Raw genomic sequence first — 22,703 nt, 5'->3', positions numbered from 1 at the left:
TTCCAACTCTTAGTAGATTTTGTGGGTTGGCAATATGTGGTATCTAAATAAAGGGAAGCAGAATTTTTAAGCTAACTTCGGTTATTGTAGACCGAAATATTGATTTCTCCATCGTCTAAGGATAATTTTAAAGAAGTAGCCAAAGAATACCTAAAATCTTTTTTGAATGTTCAATTAACACCTCGCGTAGAGCTTGAATCATCTTAATTGGTCGACGAATTGAAATTACATACAATTACAAAGGGAATTTACGTTACCTGGCTTTTTATCGTCAACTTACAACGTTTGTGATTTACTGTATAAACTGCTACCTGAACTTTGCCGACAGACTGATCTTGGTAAATTGCAATTTAGAAGAAAGTCGAGACGTAAGGTGAATAACTGTGCAACAAAGTTTAGGAAATATCCAAAACGTTTGCGACTCGAAATAGATGTAAAAATCAATACACTCGCTAAATTTCACTGAAGTGCAGAATTTGCAACAGCTGGTATTTTATCAGGTGGTATGTGTTCATGCTTCATGTTTACATCAGTAGCTGTTTGTTACAATCATATACTGACTAGCGAGTGTTTGAACAAATACACTACCTTCATATACAATATAACACCAGCTGTTGCAAATTCTGCACTATATTTATAATTTTCCCAAGTGTACTACACGAGGTACTTAATGGGCCGACGACGTCTTACTTATTACCATAGAGGTAGACTACCTAGAGGAATTATGACCAAAATTCATTGAAAAATTATATCACACACACCACTAACACGAAAACGTCAACTTTGCTTTGCTTTTGACATTATGAGTCCCTTTACTTTTGACATTAAGAGTCCCGTGTACTGTCTGTACACGGAGCTGTCACACACACATTCAAATATATGATTTTTCATTTTAATTTGTCAGTTTGTTCTATTGAGAGGGCCCTTGCTTATTACAACATATTTTTATGTCGCGGCCGCTATAAAGAGATGCAATTCTGTTTCAACCACAACAATCAAATAATTTGTTTGAAGTTTTTAGGCTCGTACGAAGTACAAAGGGGCTTATAGGATTATGGTCATTACGATGCCGTGTGTAATTGATGGAATTCGAAGCAGATGACAAGGGCAAAGTGTTTGCTTATGTTCACAGATGACGATTTCGAAATAAAAATCTTGTCTGTGTGTCTGTCACGTCGACACCTTGAGTAAATCAAATGCGATTTCAAAAAAAAAAAAAAAATCCCTGAAATATTGAGGCTAAGTTCGAAGATGGGAATATTCGTGTCGGTCCTCCGTGAGTTAGGGCCGCCTAAGTGTTTTAAGGTCTTTTGGGGATATCTACGCCAAAATAAACTATGTAAATGTAAGTAAATGATACGGCAAAGGATAGGTATTGTCGATACTAGGAAACGCAGCAAACGCTCCGATTGTTCTGATGGCTCGTTTATACAAAAAATAGTTAATTGTAAGGAAAAAAAATCCGAATTTTCGTAGAAACGCCGCTAGCACAATATTGCGTATTTTACAAATGTCAATTAGGGCAACATCTCCCACTCCAGTATCCTGGGGTACAAATATCGAGTGTTCCTCTTTGGACGGGAAAACTACTTCCGTGCTCCTTGCACATGTTAATCTCAAGTACCGAATAGCAAGCTGTTTGCACACAATTTGGATCTGCATTTCAAATTAAATTTCAAAAAAATCACAAACGAACGAATTTGCAAAAGAACTTACATTGACGTTGACACTTTGCTATCAATCCTAGCAGAATGAAGCCACATTCAATTGCTGCATCAGGAATGCTTTCATACTCAGCACCAAAAATTCTATTGCAAACCATATAGGTATTCGGGCGATACTCAATACAATCGGCGTATTTTATCTCACCATTATAATCTGTATGAATAAAAATGCAGAAAATAAACGCAAATTAACAAATCTGGTATTTTACGTCAACGTGGGCCTATTTAATCAAATTTTTCTCAACTCAATGTCGAAAAGTGAAACTTTCATTGGCTTTTTTTTTAGAACAGCGTTGTTGCGTACAACGTTTTATGCCACATAAGAGTGGCATGTTTAGCAAACCAAAAAAGCGAACTTGACTTGAAAGTTCGGTTTCGTGTGTTTTTATGGTTTTGCAATTACCTTCAATTGTTTATTTAGTTTGATCTCCCCAAAGTTTAACCTTTCAATACCATATATAACAGAATTGACTAACCTGGATATGTTATCTGGTTCAAACGAAGGTAATTTTGAACATTTTTACGCGGAGCCATTGGTGGATAGTTGTTTTCAACGTCCATAAGAGTGTCGACCTGAATTGGAGAATATCTAGCGTTGTCTTCAACCGATTCTAATGTTAGATTGACATAGGCAATAGTTTCAGGCGATTTCATCGTTGTAACCGATGATTGAACAGTATAATCCTTTAGTGAACCCGAAAGAATGGTACGGCTAACTTCAGTGAATGTTGGAACTATATTTCCATTAGGGCGCATACCAGAGATGTTTCTTTGCTGGCTTTGTTCATTTTTCTGGTTGCATCTGCTATAATCTCTGCTCTTGACTACATCGATAAATTGTTCTTGACTTTGTAATCTGGGCAATGGTACCAAATCGCGGCTTGATTGAGCCAAATATTCTGACAATGGAGAAATTTCATAGACCGTTTCACAGTATCCCATCATAGTCAGCTCGTTCACATTGTAAGCAGCATTGTCTCCGTCCATTCGGTTTTGGGCATTTTCGTCAATTTGAAGTTGATTCATGACCGCCTTCACGACGAACTTCAATTGGTTAACATGATTTTCATTCAATTTACGATTAACCAGCAACGCTCTGACAACCCCATTTCTCAATACAATGTTGAATGGCTGATCCATCGGAAGATCGTTGTAATTTAGGTTGTTCAAGTCCGAATCTGCACGCCTTCTCGACGTTTGAACTTGAGCGTACTGTGGTCGACTCAATTTTCCAAACAACACTCCATCCGGTTCTGGACGAAGGGTCAAACGAGCTTGGAATACTATACCATTCCATGTATCGTCCTTGGAAGCGGCTAGGGTCTTCGTAAAAACGTTGTAATTGTACTCCTGGTTTAGCTTCCACTGACCTTCTGCGGCTACCAGACCAACTTAATACAAAAAAAAAACTTATTTAACACACAACTTGAGCGACTGCAGATCGCCTTCATACTCACTCAAACCAATAATCAACAATGATATGACCCGCTGCATGATGATAGAACCTAAAATGCTCAACTTTAACTGATCGTTCAAACTCTCATTGCAACGCGTTTATATAGACGAAAGAAGCTAACACGAGATTATAAATTGACACACATTTATCGCTGACATGAATCGTAAGTTGCAAATAGTTTCCTTATCAACAGATTTGGCACTTTCTTGCATTTAAAAAGCGTGTTGTTGACTCAGCTGAATTAATGGACATATTTTAATCAACATTTGATTAAGTGGTAATGCAGTAGATGACATAAATATCAATGAAATATTTTCGGCACGAACTAATTCAGGGAGGAACAAAGGTTATCAGTTTCGAATAGATGATCTAAAATTAAAAGTCTCATTTGCTACTCCGAAACTTTGTTATAGCGCCAGCCATAGCTAGAGTGCATTTTCGGGGTGCAGTCGAGTTCTTCAATTCCCCTTTAGAGAGATTCTTCTGAAAGGTATTAAGTTGTAAAAGCCAAAGCTACCGTAAAAAAATTCTGTGACACTTGTGTGCGAGGCACACTGTGCCTAGCTAAACAGTCGTGTGGGGGGGGCGTTGTAAGCTAGTTGCAAGTACTTTCGGGACAGGTATGAGCAGTTGAAAATAGGCGCAAAAATTTGGCTACTTCGTCGAATCTGTAACGACTCCTCTGTAACCGAAAAACAGAAGAAACACCAACAATAGTTAATAGTTATTTACGTAACGATTGAGTAGGCCGAAAGAGTTACACATTCAGTTTTATATGCTGCCTACTGAGGACAAAAGTTGAAAAACTGTGAACGTTGACTAAGCCTTGGGTCGCTGTTTCGTACGCAGTTGATCAAAATTTTTTTCGTATGCTTCAAGTCAAGACCTTCAAAAAAAATACCATACTTACCATATAGGCTACCCTCCAGTCGGAATGTTTTGATTTTTACACTGAACTGCTCTTTTCTAACACTTTGAAGCGAAAACCAAATAATTCACTCATTCAATCTGCTCTTTGTTTGTAGTGCAGCGTCATTTTGCATGCTTTAGTAGTTAAATCCATGGATCATAGTTCATAGCTTCATTAGAAAATGTGAAAATTTTATACGAAAATCATCCTTCGTCACTTCGAGATACACCGAGATGAAACAAATTGTTGGAAGCGTGACAGTAAATTATACAGCTGAAAGATCCATCGCTCTAGTGACAGATTATTGGGACAAGTTAACAAAAAACAAGATCGAAAATTTATGATTTCAAGTAAATTCTTTAGTTTTCATTCAAGGGTGTAGACAATGTGCAAAATCATCTGTTATTGACACTACGACAGCAGTAATCAACTTTTAGTAATATTGTCTTATAGATAACTTTATGGTTGTGCTAACAATGCATAACAAAAGAAGTAAAAGAATTGATAGAATTGATTACATACTTTCGATATGGATCCCGAAAAAGCTTAACTGGTGATGAGAAGTTGTCTGTGCCTCGGATGCGTTTCAATAAAGAATAATTTGGACGTCTGGTGAGTTGCCTCAACAAAATTTAGCAAATATGCAAAATGTTTGAGACTCCAACGAAATAGACGTGAAAATTATTTCGATTAAGAAATAATTACACTCGCGAAATTTTACTGAAGTACAGAGTTTGCAACAGTTGGTCATTTACCAACTGGTATTCGTATGCTATTGTTTACATCAGTAGTGTATTAGGCGTTTATTTACTCATTCACATGACCGAGTCATATTCATTTAGCATGAACACCAGCTGATAAAAGACCAGCTTTTACAAATTCTGCCGTCCAGTTAAATTTATCGAGTGTACTACATAGTCCATGGGGCCGACAACAATAAAGAGAGGCTGTTGCTACTTCGTGTGACAACAAAAACAATCAAGAAAGTGGTGTGAAGTAGTTTTATATATAAAAAATTGTTGTAATCAATGAAAGTAAATCTAAATTTCCATAGAAACGTCGTTATCTTCAAGAGTCTTATTATCTAAAATGCAATTGGCACGATCAACGTTGGGTGTTATATTTCCAATGTTAATTCGGGCAACATCTCGCACTTACGAATCCTGGGCTACAAATTTCCATTGTGCCTCTTTGGACAGGTAGCTCACTGCCGTACTCCTTGCACATATCAGTTTGAAGTAACGGATAACACGCTGATCGCATACAATATGGATCTGCAATTTAAATTAAATTAAAAAAAATCGAATGATCATTTTGCAAAAATACATACATCTACGTTGACACAATGCCTTCTTTCCAAGAAAGTAACCACATGGTATAGCTCCTTCAGGAACACTTTCAAACTCAGCACCAAAAAGTCTATTGCAAATTATGTAAGTATTTGGGTTGTACTCAATACAATAAGATGTCTCATAATAGCCGTTCAAATCTGTGAATAAATTTCAGAAAATAAACGAATTTTGTATTTTATCAACGCACTTCAAGCAAAAGTGGTACTTTAAATGGGGTACTGAAACTTGACAGTGCTCCATACAAAATTTTACACTGTAAAAAGAGTGGGGATAAAATTTCATACAAAATAGTACTCTATTTGACAGCTGTCATTAATAGCACTTTTGCTTGAAGTGCGTTGATTTTATACGAGTAAATTTAAATATTGACATAGCATCTATAACCGAGCAGTAGAACAGATTTTCAAAGAAGGTGCCTGTGTATACAACCCTGTACTATGTTGTCATTATAAAAGATGAGAGTTCTCAGTGTACTATATTTTGGACACACATGGCAAATTCAGAATTGTACAAAATTAGTTTGAATTTTTTCGAATAACAAAAGAATTCTGATGAAATTCTCTTGAATTTTGTAAAAAATGTCCCAATGTCCGTCCCACCTGTGCATCCATTTTTCATTTCAAACTACATGTCCACTAGCACACTCAACTCACTCCAAGAACAGACAAAAGAACAGGCACAATACAAGAATTTGTCTTAAAAAAATCTATTCTTGTGCCTGTTCTTACTTGGAGTGCGTTGGCACACAACATACCATAACACAATTGGAGACAACATTCATGCAACATCAGAATAGGAAACTGTGAAATATTGAATTGACTAACCTGGATACGGTACATCCATCAGGCGAAGATCATGTTCAACATTTTTACGCGAAGAACTTGGTGAATAGTTGTTTTCAACATCCATAAGAGTGTCGACCTGAATCGGAGAATATCTTGCGTTGTCATCAACTGATTCCAGTGTTATATTAACATAGGCAATAGTTTCGAGCGGCCCATTTAAACGTTCAAGCGATTTTATTGTTGTAACTGACGATTGAACAGTGTAATCACTTAGTGAACCCGAAAGTATGATACGGCTAACTTCAGTGAGTGTGAGTGGTGGAACTGTATTTGCATTAGGGTTCGGATTAGACTTTCTTCTCTGGTTTCGCTGGTTGCACCTGCTATAATCTCTGCTCTTAACTACATCAATAAATTGTTCTTGTCGTTGTAATCTGGGCAATGGAACTAAATCGCTGGATCGAGACAAATATTGTGGCAATGGAGAAATTTCATAGACCGTTTCACAGTTTCCCATCATAGTTAGCTCGTTCACATTGTAAGCAGCATTGTCTCCGTCCATTCGGTTTTGGGCATTTCCGTCAATTTGGAGTTGATTCATGACTGCCTTCACGACGAACTTCAATTGGTTTACTTGATTTTCATTCAATTTGCGATTAATCAGCAACGCTCTGACAACTCCATTTCTCAATACAATGTTGAATGGCTGATCCATTGGAAGATCGTTGTAATTCATGTTGTGCATGTCCAAATCTGCGTGACTTCTCGATGTTTGAAATTGAGCATACCGTGGTCGACTTAACATTCCGAACCACACTCCATCCGGTTCTGGACGAAGGGTCAACCGAGCTTGGAATACTTCACCATTCCATGTATCGTCCTTTGAAGCAGCTAGTGTCTTCGTAAAAACGTTGTAATTGTACTCCTGGTTTAGCTTCCACTGACCTTTTACGGCTACCAGGCCCACTTAATACAAAAAAAACTTATTTAACACACAACTTGATCGACTGCACATCGACTTCACACTCACTCAAACCAATAATCAACAATGATATGACCCGCTGCATGATGATAGAACCTAAAATGCTCAACTTTAACTGATCGTTCAAACTCTCATTGCAACGCGTTTATATAGACGAAAGAAGCTAACACGAGATTATAAATTGACACACATTTATCGCTGACGTGAAATGTAAGTTGCAAATAGTTTCCTTATCAACAGATTTGGCACTTTCTTGCATTTAAAAAGCGTGTTGTTGACTCAGCTGAATTAATGGGCATATTTTAATCAACATTTGATTAAGTGGTAATGCAGTAGATGACATAAATATCAATGAAATATTTTCGGCACGAACTAATTTACGGATGAACAGAGGTTATCAGTTTCGAATAGATGATCTAAAATTAAAAGTCTCATTTGCTACTCCGAAACTTTGTTATAGCGCCAGCTCAGGGCCATAGCTAGAATGCCTTTTCAGGATTTTTTTTTGGACATGTACTAAGTTCGGAGAAATAAGATTTCGAAAAAAGAATGTATTATTAGGACTTCTCAGATTTCGGGGATTTTCGAACGATTATGCTTTGCTTATCCTAGCTACTCATGTGTTTTGCACCATCTGGTGGACAAGCACTTGTTGCTATTTCTTCTCAAAAATAATTATTTTTTTACCGAAGGTAGAAAATAGATAATTCTAAGAATAGCGATGTTTGCGACCAAAGCGAAGCGAGGGCCACAATTTCGTTCGAGGTGAACTCAACACGTTTCATATGTAAGAGGTTCCATTTACCGTTTTTCTCCACGAAACGAAAACTCGCTATACCATTTTTGAAAACATAAACAAAGTGACAGTTCGAGAGAGAAAAACATATTTTCTCCCCACGGGACAGAATTTTCTTAACTTTTCTCATTAAAAATGTCATCCGGCCGATCGTCAGTAAGACGTCATTTTTTCATGGCTTTTTGAGTGGATTTATGTATCTGTAGGGGACGGTACATTGTAGGCTATTTCGCAAGTTTTAGCCCGAACGAATTGAGGTGACAAGTCTAAAATGAACCACAACAGATGCGTAAACAACTTTTTATGCTAAGGGTCTAAATTGCGAGAAAAATTCTGAAATTTAGGCCAATTTAAGAACGTAAAATGTACAAAATCTACAACAACAACTGATCGTTCAAACTATCATTCCAACGCGCTTATATAGACGAAAGAAGCTATTTAACGTGATATTAAGAAATGGCTCACATTTTTCGCTGTGGTGAATGAATATAAGTTGCAAACAATTTTCTTATCAACGAATTCGATACTTCCTTGCATTTAAAAAGCGTGTTGACAACTCAGCCGAATTAATGACCATAATGTCAACATTTGATTAAGTAGTAATGCAGCAGATGACTTCACTTGTAATGTAATGAAAAAGTTCCAACATGTAACGACCGCTTTCCGCGGGTGGGAAATGTACGTGTAACAACAATATTCCGGGTGGATAGGCAATAATAGTACATTACTATACCAGTGAAGTAATTTGATATCTCGTATCCAGATGAGTAAAAGTATCCGAGAGCTTCAGCCCGAGGTACTTTTACTCATCGTGATACGAGATATCAAATTATTTCACGTGTAAAGTATGGCGTTTTACTTTACGAGCGAGGGAAAGGGTCTTCACTAGTGAGGGAAAGGCCACATTACCTCACTAGTAAGGATCGGAACAGGTCAGGTCACGACCTGATATTGACCTGAACCTGCTTGTGAGATTCAGATCAAGACCTGAATTGACCTGAACCTGATTATGAGATTCAGGTCAAGACCTGAATTGACCTGAAACCTGAAAAATGGAATCAGGTTGACCCGAAACCTGAACTGAAACCCACAGGTTTGTCAATTGTATATAATTTATTTTAACATGCACATCTCTTGCTAATGAAGAATTCCATTAAGTAAATAAGATTTTGATTTCAATGAATGGAGAAGTCGATGACAAGTTATTTAAATGTTAGCGATGCTTTGAAGTTTTTCATTTCATACAGTGTCGTTATGAGTTGAGGCTTTTGATTGTTTGTAATAATATTTATCATCTTTTGATTCATAGAAAATTTTATTTAGTAGACATAGTAGCGATGAAATGTTTGATTCTATGTCTTTTCAAAGCCTTTTCGCTTATATCACAAAAACTGATGCTACTATTCATCACTTTTGAAGTATTGGGCCATAACGGCATTTCCTGAATCGTTGATTCAACTAGAATATGAACAATGGAATTTTGCTTCTTCTTTGTAGCCAAAAATTACATGTGAACCGAAATGTTCCTATCTCGTCAGTTCTAAATATTTTCAGTACACTAGTAGAAATTGTGCTCTTGATATTTGCATCTTGTTTAATGGCGAAAGAAGGAATGACTCGGAAACGGAAAAATACATTGACCAAGCACTATCGACACCGGGAACCGACATACTGGTCTTTTGGAAAACATGCCCATACAATCTAGCTCTGTGGTCATTGAACAAGATTTTTCGAATAGCGAATTCAACGGAGTTCTACAAAACAATAAAAGAACTTAGATAAAATTCTTGTGACTTTTATTAAATTCCCAGGAGTAACGTGGATAATAAAACTCTAAATTGTGTATTTCAAATATTTCAGGTCAATCAGGTCAGGTTCAGGACGGTTCGGGCTTGAACTGAATTTTTCAGGTCACGTTCAGGTCGGTTCGGATTCGACCCGATTTTTTCAGGTCAGGTTCAGGTCAGTGAAAAACCAACCTGAACCTGAACTGAAAAAATCAGGTCAATGAGTTTCAGGTTCAGGTTCGACCCAAAACGACCCATTCCGAACCTTACTCACTAGTAAAGTAAAATACTATATGATCACGGCAGAGTAAAAGTAACCCAGGCAGGAGCGCTTGTTTGACTAGGGACCTGAATAATCTAGTAGCCCTATATTTTTGGCGAATTAAATTTTTCAACTTATGTCAGTGTTCATTTGAGTTCATTTTCATACAGTGCATTAGGTCCCTCATTTGACGTTTCAATAATGAGCCGCTCCTGCCAGGTTTACTTTTACTCTGCCGTGATATGATTATTATACATGTGACGTGATGTAGTACTAGGGAAGTCGTCACTCAAATTTATTTATTACCTGACGGTGTATGCAGGCAGAGTTCAGTTTATTGCAGTAAAAGTTCTACATAATGACGTTTTCTATTGTAATTGCTCGTCAAACAAATTTGTTTTTAACGATAAATTATAACAGAACACAGGTTACGGGCTACACGGACCCGCCCGTGATCGTTTCGAATGTCTCTTCTTTCTTCACCACGTATTTTATTCAGCCGGCGATATAGGAATTTTAATCAAAAATGAAAGGCACAGTCGGGCTGGCCCGATTTAACCATAGGGCCATTGAGGCCCTGATCGATCATCATATAAGTAAATGATTTAACTTGATATTTTCAAGAGCAATTAATATAGTACACTGAGTGTACTACACTCAAATTACAGTCACATTTTGTCCATTGAGAAAGTTGAACACAGTTTATGCAAAGATAACTTACTGACAAATTTTTGGCCGAGAAATTCTTTTTTATCATGAAGCGTTGATGGCTTAATTTTGCGAAAACATAGAAAAATGTAGAAGGCAACATGATCTTCACTTTTTGTATATTTGCTCAAAAATTAGCCGTCATGGCATTCAATTTATATGAATGGAAGGACGATAGGTGTCCAACTTCTCATACACATCCGAAGTTTGATTGAAGCAGAAGGCGAGAAGCAAACAAATCCGGACTGGCGATAAATGTCGACTTGGAAAATCACATCTGCGTCTTAAGTAATTTTACTGAACCTTTTGTCGCCTTTTCTTCACTTACGCCTTCTCATAGATTTCACAGGAGTGCCGTTTGGAATCAAAACAATGCAGAAAATCACTTTATTCGTACAATTTCCATCTTTCAATTTATTCGATATTTTTGAAGTAAGGTTGGTAGGAGGGGATGGAAAAGTTTTAGTAAATATTTGTAGTAAATATCTATTGCTCTGTCTTATAACAATAATTTTAGCCCATTTTTTTGTTGAAGGATAAGCGGTTAAAAATCAATGATCCTAACGCACTTCTAGCATGAGTGTTACTCCAAATAGAGTACTGAAACGGGAAAGTGTATCAAACAGATTTTGGCGCTGTAAAAAAATCTGGAAACTTTTTTCATACAAAACAGTACTCTATTTGGCAGCTGTCGCTCAAAGCTTGAAGTGTGTTGATGATCCTCATCGTCTAACTAAATATTCTAAATTGAATATCCAAGTATTACCAGGCGCATAGCTTGAATCATCTTAATCGGTAGGGGAAGAAATCAGACATTCACTAGGAAATGGATTTCCGTGTTTTTTGTCATCAATTTACATCGTGTCTGATTTACTGGTTACACTGTTAGCTGACCCTAACCGGCTTTTACAATGTGTACGAATGTAGAAACTTGGTGAATTACAACAAGAGAATTGTAATATCTAAAGCGTTTGAAATATAATTCATTACTCCTTTGGCCAACAGCTTTAAAGAGATGCAACGCTGCTTCAATTTTGTGTGAAAACCAAAACAATCAAATAATTTATGAGATGTTTTTTGTATAATTTTTTATTTAATCGACTTTGAGAAATATAAGAAAAATAAATCTAAGCGTCGCTGTCTTCAAGCAGCTTATTATCTTAAAATGAGCACGATCAGCATTGCATATATTTCAATGTTAATTAGGACAACATCTTGCACTTACGAAACCTGGGGTACAAATTTCCATTGTTCCTCTCTGGACGGGAAAATCGTTACCGAATACCTTGCACATATCAGTTTGAAGTAACGGTTGACAGACTGATCTCATACAATATGGATCTACATTTCAAAATAATATTTTTTAGTCACAAAGAAACGGTGAATTTGCTAAAGAACTTACATTGACGTTGACACTTTGCTTTCCTTCCAAGACGAAGGTAGCCACATTCTATAGCTCCATCAGGAATACTTTCATACTCACCACCAAACACTCTATTACAAACTATGAAAGTATTGGGGAGATACTCAAAACAACCGGAGTACTCTATTTCACCATTGTAATCTGTGAATAAGTTTCAGATAATGAACGAAAATTAAGGAATCTCCTATTTTATGTCAACGTGTATAAGTCAAAACAATACTCTCTCTAGCAAACAGACTAAGGTGGTGAAAGTGACAAGTAGTGTTTATAATGTTCATGTAAATTACAGCGTAGTCAGTGAAAATGTAGAGTATTGGTCAAAATCAAATTCAAACGCTCAGTAAGGTCCATTAAAATGATTTTTTTTTGTGATGGGAACGACTTGAGAGTCTGACGCAGATAGAGAAAATAAATAATCTATAGATAAAGTGATAGATTTCGTTTTGCGGTCGCTGCAAACGAGTTTCGCTTTCTATTCCGGCATTGAAGACAGAATTTTCTATAAAGTTTTGGCGCATTTATTATCTTTTGATTAATGCACTTCTTTGATGTATGCGACAACAATCTATTAACCTGTTACAGACGGCTGTCATCTGTTATCGACAACGACACATCAATAATAAACGACAAGGTCTGACTATGGGGTCCGATATAACAAAAAACATGTTCAACACAAATGAAGTAAAAGATTTTTTAAATAAATATCTGAAAATCCTCGATCAAATGAACTAATATTAAAACTGTAAATATGCGACAGGTTAATCTATTCGTCCATGTAACAAAATAAGAAATTAAGAAAGATTGAATTGACTAACCTGGATAGTTTATCTGCATCAAAAGAAGATTATTTTCAACATTTTTACGGGAAGCCCTTGGTGGATAGTTGTTTTCAACGTCCATAAGAGTGTCGACCTGAATTGGAGCATATCTGGCGTTATCATCAACTGATTCCAGTGTTATATTAACATAGGCAATAGTTTCGAGTGGCTCATTTAAACGTTGAAGCGATTTCATTGTTGTAACTGACGATTGAACAGTGTAATCACTTAGTGAACCCGAAAGAATGATACGGCTAACTTCAGTGAATTTTGGAACTATATTTGCATAAGAGCTCGGACGAGAGTTTCTTTGCTGGTTTTGTTGGTTCTGCTGGTTGCATCGGCTATAATCTCTGCTCTTGACTACATCGATAAATTGTTCTTGCCTCTGTAATCTGGGCATTGGTACCAAATCGCGGCTTGATTGAGCCAAATATTGTGGCAATGGAGAAATTTCATAGACCGTTTCACAGTTTCCCATCATAGTTAGCTCGTTCACATTGTAAGCAGCATTGTCTCCGTCCATTCGGTTTTGTGCATTTCCGTCTATTTGAAGTTGATTCATGACCGCCTTCACGACGAACTTTAATTGGTTAACTTGATTTTCATTCAATTTGCGATTAACCAGCAACGCTCTGACAACCCCATTTCTCAATACAATGTTGAATGGCTGATCCATCGGAAGATCGTTGTAATTTAGGTTGTTCAAGTCCGAATCTGCACGCCTTCTCGACGTTTGAACTTGAGCGTACTGTGGTCGACTTAACTTTCCAAACCACACTCCATCCGGTTCTGGACGAAGAGTCAAACGAGCTTGGAATACTTCACCATTCCACGTATCGTCCTTTGAAGCGGCTAGGGTCTTCGTAAAAACTTTGTAATTGTACTCTTGGTTTAGCTTCCACTGACATTCTACGGCTACCAGGCCACCTAAAAGATAGGTTTTCTTTACAAAAATTGCAACACAGTTTGGATCAACTGCACACCGACTTCACAGTGTGAAGTTCACACTCACTTAAAACAATAATCAATGCTAATCTGACCCGCTGCATGATTGAACGGAAAATGTACAACTCGAAATGATCGTTCAAACTATCATTGCAACGCGTTTATATAGACGATAGAAGCTGTTTAATGCGAGATTAGAAATTGACACACATTTTTCGCTGACGTGAGTGAACGCAAGCTGCAAATAGTTTTCTTATCAACAGATTTGACACTTTCTTGCATTTAAAAAGCGAATTAATGACCACATTATATCAACATTTGATTAAGTAATAATACAGCAAATATAAATGAAATATTTTTGGCACGAAGTCAATCAGAAAGGAACAGAGGTTATCATTTTTAAATCGAGTATCTAAAATTGAATGTCTCATTTCCTACTCCGAAACTTTGTTATAGAACCAGCTCAGGAGCGTAGTTAGAATGAATTTTCTGGGGGCAATTTAGTTCTTCAATTCGCCTTCATGCATTTATTTCTAAATTAACTCTTAAATGTTGAGAGAGCTGAAGTTAGGAAAAACTTTTAAAGTTTCATTACCAATAACAGTTAAAGCGAAAATGTTTTATGATTATTCACGTGAAGTGATGTATTATAGGGAAGTCGAAACTAAAATTTAGATATTTTAACTGTCGATGTATGCAGGGTACAAGTTTACTGCAGTAAAAGTTCTACGTAATATCGTTTGCTGTTTTAATTTTTCGTTAAAAAAAATATTTTTAATGAAAGACTATAACAGAACACAGGCTACACGGACCTGTCCGAGATCGATTCGAAATTCTTTCTTCACAACGTCTTCTCTGCATCTCCTCTTTTCTTTGTCTCTCTCCTTCATCTAATCTATTTTACATTCCCTTTCATCTATTTTCTTTAATTAAAAGTTTCTCCCTAAAATCCCTCAAAATTGCAAATAAATTGATCGAACTGTGCAAAGTACAGGGTCAGACTTTAACATCTGCAGATATTCCGGTCCTCTCACCTTATATTTCTCCAGCACTTAGGTCCGAGTAACCTCCTTCCTAGTTCCTCAACTCATGATCCATGGATCGGAATTTAAAAACGTTTTTGTAGTAGATTGGTAGCAACCTATCATTTGCTCATTACATTTACTCTTACAAAATATAGTGTTCCGTAGATATACTCGAAAAACCTTAAAACACCTAGATTGCAAGACTTATCCGAAAAAAGGCAGGCGCCAATATTGGAAAGTTAATCAAAACAAAGAGTGAAAGGCGCAATCTGTCTTGCCTGACCATATGGTCCGGTCCTGTAAGTGAAGGATTTCACTTAATCTTTTTCAGAGTAATCAATAGTATGAATAGTACTACGCTCAAATTACAGCCTAGGTCCATTTGTTTGAGAAAGTTGAACACAGTTTATGCAAAGACCCACAGAACTTGGTGACATCTTAAGAAATGTTGTTTTTGCTAGGTGAATATGCTATTGGAATTAACACTGTTAAAGAAAAAAGCTAATTTTCATTCGACGGTGACATCTTTTTGGCCGAAACATTCTTTAAATCATTTTTACTATATAAAGCGGTGATGGCTCATTTTTATGCTAAAAAATGAGCCGGGAGCAGCAGGAAAAGATGGGTTTGTTAAATAATTTCCGTCATATTGGTAAAATTAAAAAGTCAAATTTTATTCCACATACAACTTGCTTAATGAAGTCTTTCTGTAAAGGCACCTAAAATGTTTTTGGAAATTTGCGTGATCATCACGTCATCTCTCTTTGTCAAATTTCATTCTATTTTCTAGGGATGTTCTACTAAGTTGCATGAGTCCTTCTGTAAATTACTCACTTTTACTGGTCAAACTGACACAGACAATGAAATACCTACAAATGTAGAATACAATTGCTGTATTGGATTATTGGGTGTGCGGTTGACAATAGATGTTTTTTGTCATATGTTACCCACGACACCGACAAACATCAGCGAAGACTTACGACTCAGAATACTAGAAACATTGATTAAATAATTCCCTTTGTAGTTAATCAAAAAGCAATATGTTCAGAAGAACAGATGCCAATTACACATTAAACTTCTACTTTTCAACACGATGGTAACGTTTTATCTAAATCTATACTTAAAACTAATGAAGTAAAAGATTCTGTAGCATTATGTTGTATTCAAGAAAAGAAGTAATAGGTAGATTTGATGATTTAATTGATTACATGGTTGCCGTCTGCGAACTGTTAATTAGTTTTGCCTCGCAATTTACAGAGATATAAATGGCACCAACAGTAAATGACATCATTTCAATTTCATTCAATAAATTCAAAATCGTACGAAATTAGAGTAAAGTAGAGTTTTCGTGTGAATTTCGTTGACCCGAGGCGTACAATGTCAATAAGCACTCAAAAACGAGGTTTTTCATTTTATTTAGAGTTATGTAATGGATTTTACACACTGAGAGTGTCGAAAGTATTGCTTGAAACATGTAACATGTAGCATGTAATAGTCTTTTACGTGCTACATGCGTCGAAAACTGTACTTTCCATGTAAGAAGCACAATTTTCGACACCATGTAAAATATAACATATAAATAGGGAGGAAAAGTAGAGGTTGGTGTGTTAATCGACCTCGGCTACGCCTCGTATCATACTAATTCCACATAAAGCTAGTAATGTAAAAGACTATTCCATATTCCCTGTGAGCATGTGATAATTTGACGTACTTGAGCCAGTTAATACTACTTGCACGACTTTCAATATTTTTCTGAGTGTACATTCTCACTCATACACCCGCACATTTTCCTCGTTTCCCCCATTTTCTGTGACAATTTTCTCTTAATGCTGTGTAGAAAATTGTAAATTGTGGTAAGATGGAAAAATGTAATACCATTCCGAGCATGTACTTCAAAATAAACGACGTTCGTCGTACATATCTATATATAACACAAGTTAAGTATAAATAATGTACGAGCGGTTACGAGCATTACGCATTTAGACAAGTAACGGCGAATTTAATGGAAAATGTGATTAATTATACATGAAAGCAATACAATATTCCGACGAGCAATTTCCACACAACAACAAACGACGAAAAAAGAAAAACAAATCGGGAAGAAAAGATATATCTACCGACTCAGATTTTCTATCCTTTGTCATCCACTATCTCCGAATGATATAAACCATTGACAAAGAATGAGACATCAAACAGTTCTATTTTCAAAATCCAATGAGAGCCACTGATTTAATTTTTCATTCATTCCGTGAATTGTGGTCGAATGGTATGCGGTTTTCCACGTGAAATTGCTGTGCACATCGTCGAGCTTTACCGACAGTGCTTTGGTATATTGTGCTGTTGGATGAAACTGACATGCGCCGATTCAACGTAGAACCGCCTATATATTGGACGGTGTGGAGTGGGTGAAATGAAAATCCGAAGGGGAAATTGTGTATTGAAGATGATGTAAAGGTGTTGTCTACATGAGTTTATCAATGTGTGATGAATGCTTTCTGTTGAATGTCGTCGGATTTTGTGTAGAGTGGTTCGAAATGGATTTTGGTTTAGCACTGAACGAATCGTATCGCCATTTAATCTGTAACCTGTTTTGTGTGAGTTTGATCTTTAAATTTATTAGTTTAAACCTTCGTTTTACTATAGAGAGAATACTATGGTCAAAGTTCATTATTTAGCTTATATTTTGGCATCATACCGCGTACCTTTTCCATCAATGAATCAATTAATGTTCGTGAATCACCCCTCAGTTTCCTTTCCTTTTTTTTTTCTTCTTACGAATATCATCAATTAATTTCAAATGAAAACCACACAAATGTCTAACACTTAAAACGAAGCGGCTATTGAAATGAGCATTTTACATTTTCAATACACACCACAGCGACTCAATTAAAATTCACCCTCACATTGTGTAACTTGTTTAACATATTAACCAAAAAACGCATGTATAAAATGAAAAAACCAATCGCTTATTATACACTTATACCCAGGTCTCACTCTCCGTTTTTCATGTTATGTGCATTTTGAATAATATTTCACGTTCCTCGGTAATGGATCAAGGTTATATTCCATTTTAAAAGGTTGTTTATATCGAGGGATGTAATTCTTCTCGCAGTGGATGTGTGTTGGGGCTGTAGGGTTGTAGGGTCAGTCACAGTCACAGAGAACGGACGTGTTTATGCGTTGCTCTCTAAAAGTGTTTCTTTTGTGTGGCTGTGTGTGAATTCATTTTCGATTTTGTCTAATTTCTGTGCCAACTTTTACGGCTTTGGTGTTTTTATTTTGCTGTAATGGTTAAATGGTGAAATTATTTTAAAGGTTTTATTAACGAAATCAAAGTGTTGTTCTCGTAGGTCATTTTCTCTTTGATCAATAAAGTTGTTCTCGCCTCATTGTGCGATATCAACAATTGTGTTATTTCCTTTGTTATTTAACATGTGCTTCGTGGCGTCGGTGTACGGATTAACAATCGACTCTACCAGAAGCTAATGCTAAATTACGTGCTCGATTAATGTACGAAAATGACACATTGCCGTATGGCATCTGGCAGTCAATTTTAGTGCAGGTAAGGTACAAACGCCTCGGGTTCTCATTTGACACCCCAAAACCACATAGCAAATTTTTACAAATTTGCTGTGGTACAATCCCAAGATACAGAAACTATCTTGTACTCCAAAATGACCGCGAGGTTTAACAGATCTTTTGATTGATACGTTGTATGGATGTCAAGGGATATGACGAAATACGAATCATTCAAACGCTACAACCTGCAACGCCAGAACGAGTTCAGTCACATGGTGGCATGGCGATTTATACGAAGAGGCAACTCATGGCCTATGGTGATTAGACACTTGCTATTACCTAAAACTAATAGCCGTAACCGTAACAAAGTCGGAAATATCAAAAAACCCAACATTCGCTTTCTCCATAAAAGAAACCATATCGACATAACGTCAATAGTAGAAAGAGCTACAACATGACAATGTTGATAGCGCCATCTTTGGGAAAATGTACAGGTCAATTAGTGATGGTTGTGGTATTCGCATACCACCCACGGCTTGGAGAATTCACAACGTATGGGACGTTAACACACGGTCGATTTGTGAACAATCTAAGTCGGGAGAGATATGATGTAAAATCACAGTCCATATGATCAAGAGACTTGTACAATAGCACAACAGGCCCATCTGAGGCTTAGGTGCTGGGCTTACACCCTCCCATCTAATCTAATCTAATCTAATCTAGGGTTGTAGGGAGAAAAAAAATCGTTTTTTCTTTCCTTTCACTTTCAACGGTCGCAAAATAATGCTTTCGAATATAATTATGCATTTATACTAGTGTAAATTAGCGGTATAGTGGCGGTGCCATCATCGCCCGTAGAAGGATCATTTGGCAATACGTTTACGTGTAGGTTAGATGAACGCATAAATTGCTATAATTGCACACAAAAACTGCTACTTGCTACGACTATCCTTTTTTGTTAGTTATTCATTAACAAAAGTTATTAGTTTCTTGGTGTTTGTTCAGTCTTTTTCGTCTACTCAAACTCAGTAGATTTTTTGAATATTTTTTGTATTCACTTTTCCCAATTTCAGCTTTAAAAAGTACCTCAAATTGGCTTTAATTTCCATTACAGACAGAGGCATTGAAATTGCAGCATGAATTTGCTTCAGTTGTTTCTCAACCGATCCACACAAACATACGTCTTTATAAGTACATGATGGAATAATGATACTTCTTGTGTGAAATTTGCCATCGAGGCGTAGCCGAACGCATGCGTGTACCAGTTTCAACCGTATAAACAGTTTTGATTGTGTGAGTGGTACGGTAAAAAACAGCTGGAGCAAATTCATGCTGAAATTTCAATCCCTCTGACTGTATTATATCCGATTTAAATTCATCTCATTCCACTTTAGGCATGTAATTTTTTTATAGCATTGAAGCCGGTTTAAATTTGGGTAAAGTACAACTAGAATTACGGTCAAACCGACCCTTTTTCTTACCGACGATTATGATCCTTCACAAGAGGCAAGCCTATCATCAGTGTAATTATCGAGTATTTTGTTTTCCTTAGCAATATAGGTTACCTTTCACCCTGTCACAGACGGCAAGCATATTAACAGTTTTACTATCTGATCTATTACTTCATTCGATTGAAGATGTTCAGAGATTGATTCCAGAAATCTTTTACTTCATTTGTTTTGAATATGCTTTTTGCTGTATAAGACCTTATTAGTCAAAACTTGTCGTTTATTATTACTGTCGTAAAAGGTTTGGCAGATTAAACGGATTTTTTCTAAGGTCAAAATTTGTATGATGATCTGTCCAGTTTCAGTGCTCTATTTAGAGTACCACTTATGCTTGAAGTGCGTCTGTGTTAATCTAGGTTTAGTTTCTACTGATCTATGGCTACAAAATTTTTCAATTGTAGTTTCTGTATTCTTACAAACCCAAGTATTTGCCAATTATGTCAGTAACCGAAAATCGGGTGAAAATTTCACCGACGAAACGTATATCATTTGCCTTGCGAGAAATCAAATAAATAACGAAATAAAATCAAATGTGTCATATGTTCAATATGGTACACATATTAACAAGCAACTGAGGCTTGGGCAACCAATAAACTTTTCAAAATATTTATATAAATGTGATATATATACATATACAGCACACCATACCTTGCCTGTCCAGTTTTTATGTTTTCGCAAAAAGAATTTCATTTTTGGTCTCGAAGATGTGTACAATGTGCTGGGTTATAATGTATCGTTATTCGCTTTTATGGTGTGTACATGTGAGGTTAATATTTGTAATCCAAATTTATGTGCCCAAGTCAAAGTTTCGTTGGCTTATGGTAACATACACAGCTACGTGATACGAAAAACCAAAAGTGTCGGAAAAAGAATCACAACAAATTGCAATTATTAGGATTTCTCTAAACGATAAAATATTGTTGTATGAGATGCTATTTTATGTATTATGTATGGCTCTGTCGGACGTATACAACAAAAAGTTATATTTTTGCGAATTTTATGTGCGGAATAAAAAGCATCCGTTTCAATTATGTCCTGGAATCTTTCCATAAATCATTAAACAAAATTGCCCAGTTCGGCAAAAACAATTTCGTTGCTAGGTATCAAAAGCGGTGACTGTAAATATTGTCTTTGAACCAGTAAATATTGAACAAGAATTTGTTTTTCACAACGCAGGTGAAAAAATAGTCATTTTCTCAGCTTAGCTGAAACTTTGGGAGTTGTTGTGAAAACGTTTTGTTGACCTTGGGGAATAAGAGGAAAATTCATTTTGTTGTGTGGCAAAATCCTCGAAATGAAATTTCCAACTTTTTCCCCCTTGGTGAACAAATAACTATTGGTGTGACTGGTCTCATTTTCTAGATTCAAAAGGCTACGAGAAAAAGGACGTTTTGTTGACTCTTTGTCTGATGACAGCTCGAGACAGAAAATGTCTATTTTCTCCCCATTTGTTTGACAGAAGTTTTCTACCCCCAACTGTCACCTTTGTTTTTGTTATTAAAAAAATGGTTCAACAAATCGTGAAGTAAAATGGTTAATCACACATTTGATAAACATTGTAATCACTTCTGGAACAAGAAAATAGGAAATTCAAACTAGAGCGATTCGCGGCTCTCGCTCCGCTCTAACCGCGAAACTTCGCTCTAGTTGAAATTTTTTATTTCCTTCTTCAGTTAGCAAATAAAAAACTAAAACCAAATGTCAAATGTAAACTAAAGTGTTGGCTGAATTGAAACAGAGGGATTCTTTTGAATTTCGACTGACCGAAATCGGCGCCATTTTTTCCGGGACTTTTTTATATATGCCTAGTTAGGCCTTGGTGCCTAGGCCCCAAAACCAGTCTCAGATATTTTTGATCTTCCGTACCTGGCTGGTTGTAAGTGGCCAAAAGTCGAAAAATGAGGTTTCGTAGTTCGGATTTCATTTCAGTAAGGTGGCGAGGACACGGGCGTGTATGGGTTCGTTGGAAAGCTGAGGTCAAGTACTCCTGGGGCAAATATTAACTTCATAAAATTTGCTGATAATCGGCCGAAAATATGACTTCTGGAAAATTTCTCAGAATCGATGGAACCTCCGTGAACTTTGATGAGAGCTGTGACCTCACTAATGCAATTATTTGATTAAATTATTACTTATTATGAATGTGGAAGGCCTCAGCTTTACAGCGATACGCATATTTACTAGTTTGGCGGAGTAAAACACACAGTTTTCATCTGTTACGTAGTCACGTACCAAACTACTAAATATGGATATCGGTGTAAAGCTGAGGTCCTCCACATTCATAATAAGTAATAATTTAATCAAATAATTGCATTAGTCAGGTCACAGCTCTCATCAAAGTTCACGGAGGTTCCATCGATTCTGAGAAATTTTCCAGAAGTCGTATTTTCGGCCGATTATCAGCAAATTTTATGAAGTTAATATTTGCCCCAGGAGTACTTGACCTCAGCTTTCCAACGAACCCATACACGCCCGTGTCCTCGCCACCTTACTGAAATGAAATCCGAACTACGAAACCTCATTTTTCGACTTTTGGCCACTTACAAGGCCTAACTAGGCATACATAAAAAAGTCCCGGAAAAAATAGCGCCGATTTCGGTCAGTCGAAATTCAAAAGAATCCCTCAAACTTTTTGTCTTCCCTCTATTTATATTTTCTTTTCTTTATGGCTTTTTGTTGCAAACAACAAAGGTCAAGCGA

General features: G+C 36.5%; 3 protein-coding genes across 3 annotated transcripts; all 3 read right to left on the bottom strand.

Annotated features, from left to right (window-relative positions):
- Positions 1 to 1,281: 1,281 nt before the first annotated feature.
- Positions 1,282 to 3,266, bottom strand: LOC119078850 (vitellogenin-like). Its single transcript, XM_037186559.1, has 4 exons — positions 3,182 to 3,266; positions 2,201 to 3,115; positions 1,717 to 1,878; positions 1,282 to 1,656 (listed from the first exon to the last, which is right to left on the bottom strand). Exons 1-4 carry the CDS (start codon positions 3,216 to 3,218, stop codon positions 1,514 to 1,516), a joined length of 1,257 nt encoding a protein of 418 aa, XP_037042454.1. The 5' UTR covers positions 3,219 to 3,266; the 3' UTR covers positions 1,282 to 1,513.
- Positions 3,267 to 5,083: 1,817 nt separating this feature from the next.
- Positions 5,084 to 7,377, bottom strand: LOC119078849 (vitellogenin-like). Its single transcript, XM_037186558.1, has 4 exons — positions 7,258 to 7,377; positions 6,267 to 7,193; positions 5,421 to 5,579; positions 5,084 to 5,364 (listed from the first exon to the last, which is right to left on the bottom strand). Exons 1-4 carry the CDS (start codon positions 7,292 to 7,294, stop codon positions 5,222 to 5,224), a joined length of 1,266 nt encoding a protein of 421 aa, XP_037042453.1. The 5' UTR covers positions 7,295 to 7,377; the 3' UTR covers positions 5,084 to 5,221.
- Positions 7,378 to 11,832: 4,455 nt separating this feature from the next.
- LOC119078848 (vitellogenin-like) lies at positions 11,833 to 14,076 on the bottom strand. The gene is made up of 4 exons (XM_037186557.1): positions 14,019 to 14,076; positions 13,001 to 13,933; positions 12,165 to 12,326; positions 11,833 to 12,103 (listed from the first exon to the last, which is right to left on the bottom strand). Exons 1-4 carry the CDS (start codon positions 14,053 to 14,055, stop codon positions 11,961 to 11,963), a joined length of 1,275 nt encoding a protein of 424 aa, XP_037042452.1. The 5' UTR covers positions 14,056 to 14,076; the 3' UTR covers positions 11,833 to 11,960.
- Positions 14,077 to 22,703: the final 8,627 nt, after the last annotated feature.

The sequence above is a fragment of the Bradysia coprophila genome, unplaced genomic scaffold (genome assembly GCF_014529535.1).
Source record: "Bradysia coprophila strain Holo2 unplaced genomic scaffold, BU_Bcop_v1 contig_297, whole genome shotgun sequence".
Taxonomy (NCBI): domain Eukaryota; kingdom Metazoa; phylum Arthropoda; class Insecta; order Diptera; family Sciaridae; genus Bradysia; species Bradysia coprophila.
This window is presented reverse-complemented; position numbering and strand designations above follow the sequence as displayed.

What these genes read in the sequence shown, in the direction of transcription:
- LOC119078848 (XM_037186557.1), bottom strand. Translation starts at nt 14,055, where the DNA reads ATGCAGCGGGTCAGATTAGCATTGATTATTGTTTTAA. An exon ending in AGCATTGATTATTGTTTTAA is followed by an intron (nt 13,934 to 14,018) that starts GTGAGTGTGAAC and finishes CCTATCTTTTAG; the next exon opens with GTGGCCTGGTAGCCGTAGAA. An exon ending in AGCAAAGTGTCAACGTCAAT is followed by an intron (nt 12,104 to 12,164) that starts GTAAGTTCTTTA and finishes TTTGAAATGTAG; the next exon opens with ATCCATATTGTATGAGATCA.
- LOC119078850 (XM_037186559.1), bottom strand. Translation starts at nt 3,218, where the DNA reads ATGCAGCGGGTCATATCATTGTTGATTATTGGTTTGA. An exon ending in GAACCAGATAACATATCCAG is followed by an intron (nt 1,879 to 2,200) that starts GTTAGTCAATTC and finishes TTATTCATACAG; the next exon opens with ATTATAATGGTGAGATAAAA. An exon ending in AGCAAAGTGTCAACGTCAAT is followed by an intron (nt 1,657 to 1,716) that starts GTAAGTTCTTTT and finishes TTTGAAATGCAG; the next exon opens with ATCCAAATTGTGTGCAAACA.
- LOC119078849 (XM_037186558.1), bottom strand. Translation starts at nt 7,294, where the DNA reads ATGCAGCGGGTCATATCATTGTTGATTATTGGTTTGA. An exon ending in ATTGTTGATTATTGGTTTGA is followed by an intron (nt 7,194 to 7,257) that starts GTGAGTGTGAAG and finishes TTTTGTATTAAG; the next exon opens with TGGGCCTGGTAGCCGTAAAA. An exon ending in GGCATTGTGTCAACGTAGAT is followed by an intron (nt 5,365 to 5,420) that starts GTATGTATTTTT and finishes TTTAAATTGCAG; the next exon opens with ATCCATATTGTATGCGATCA.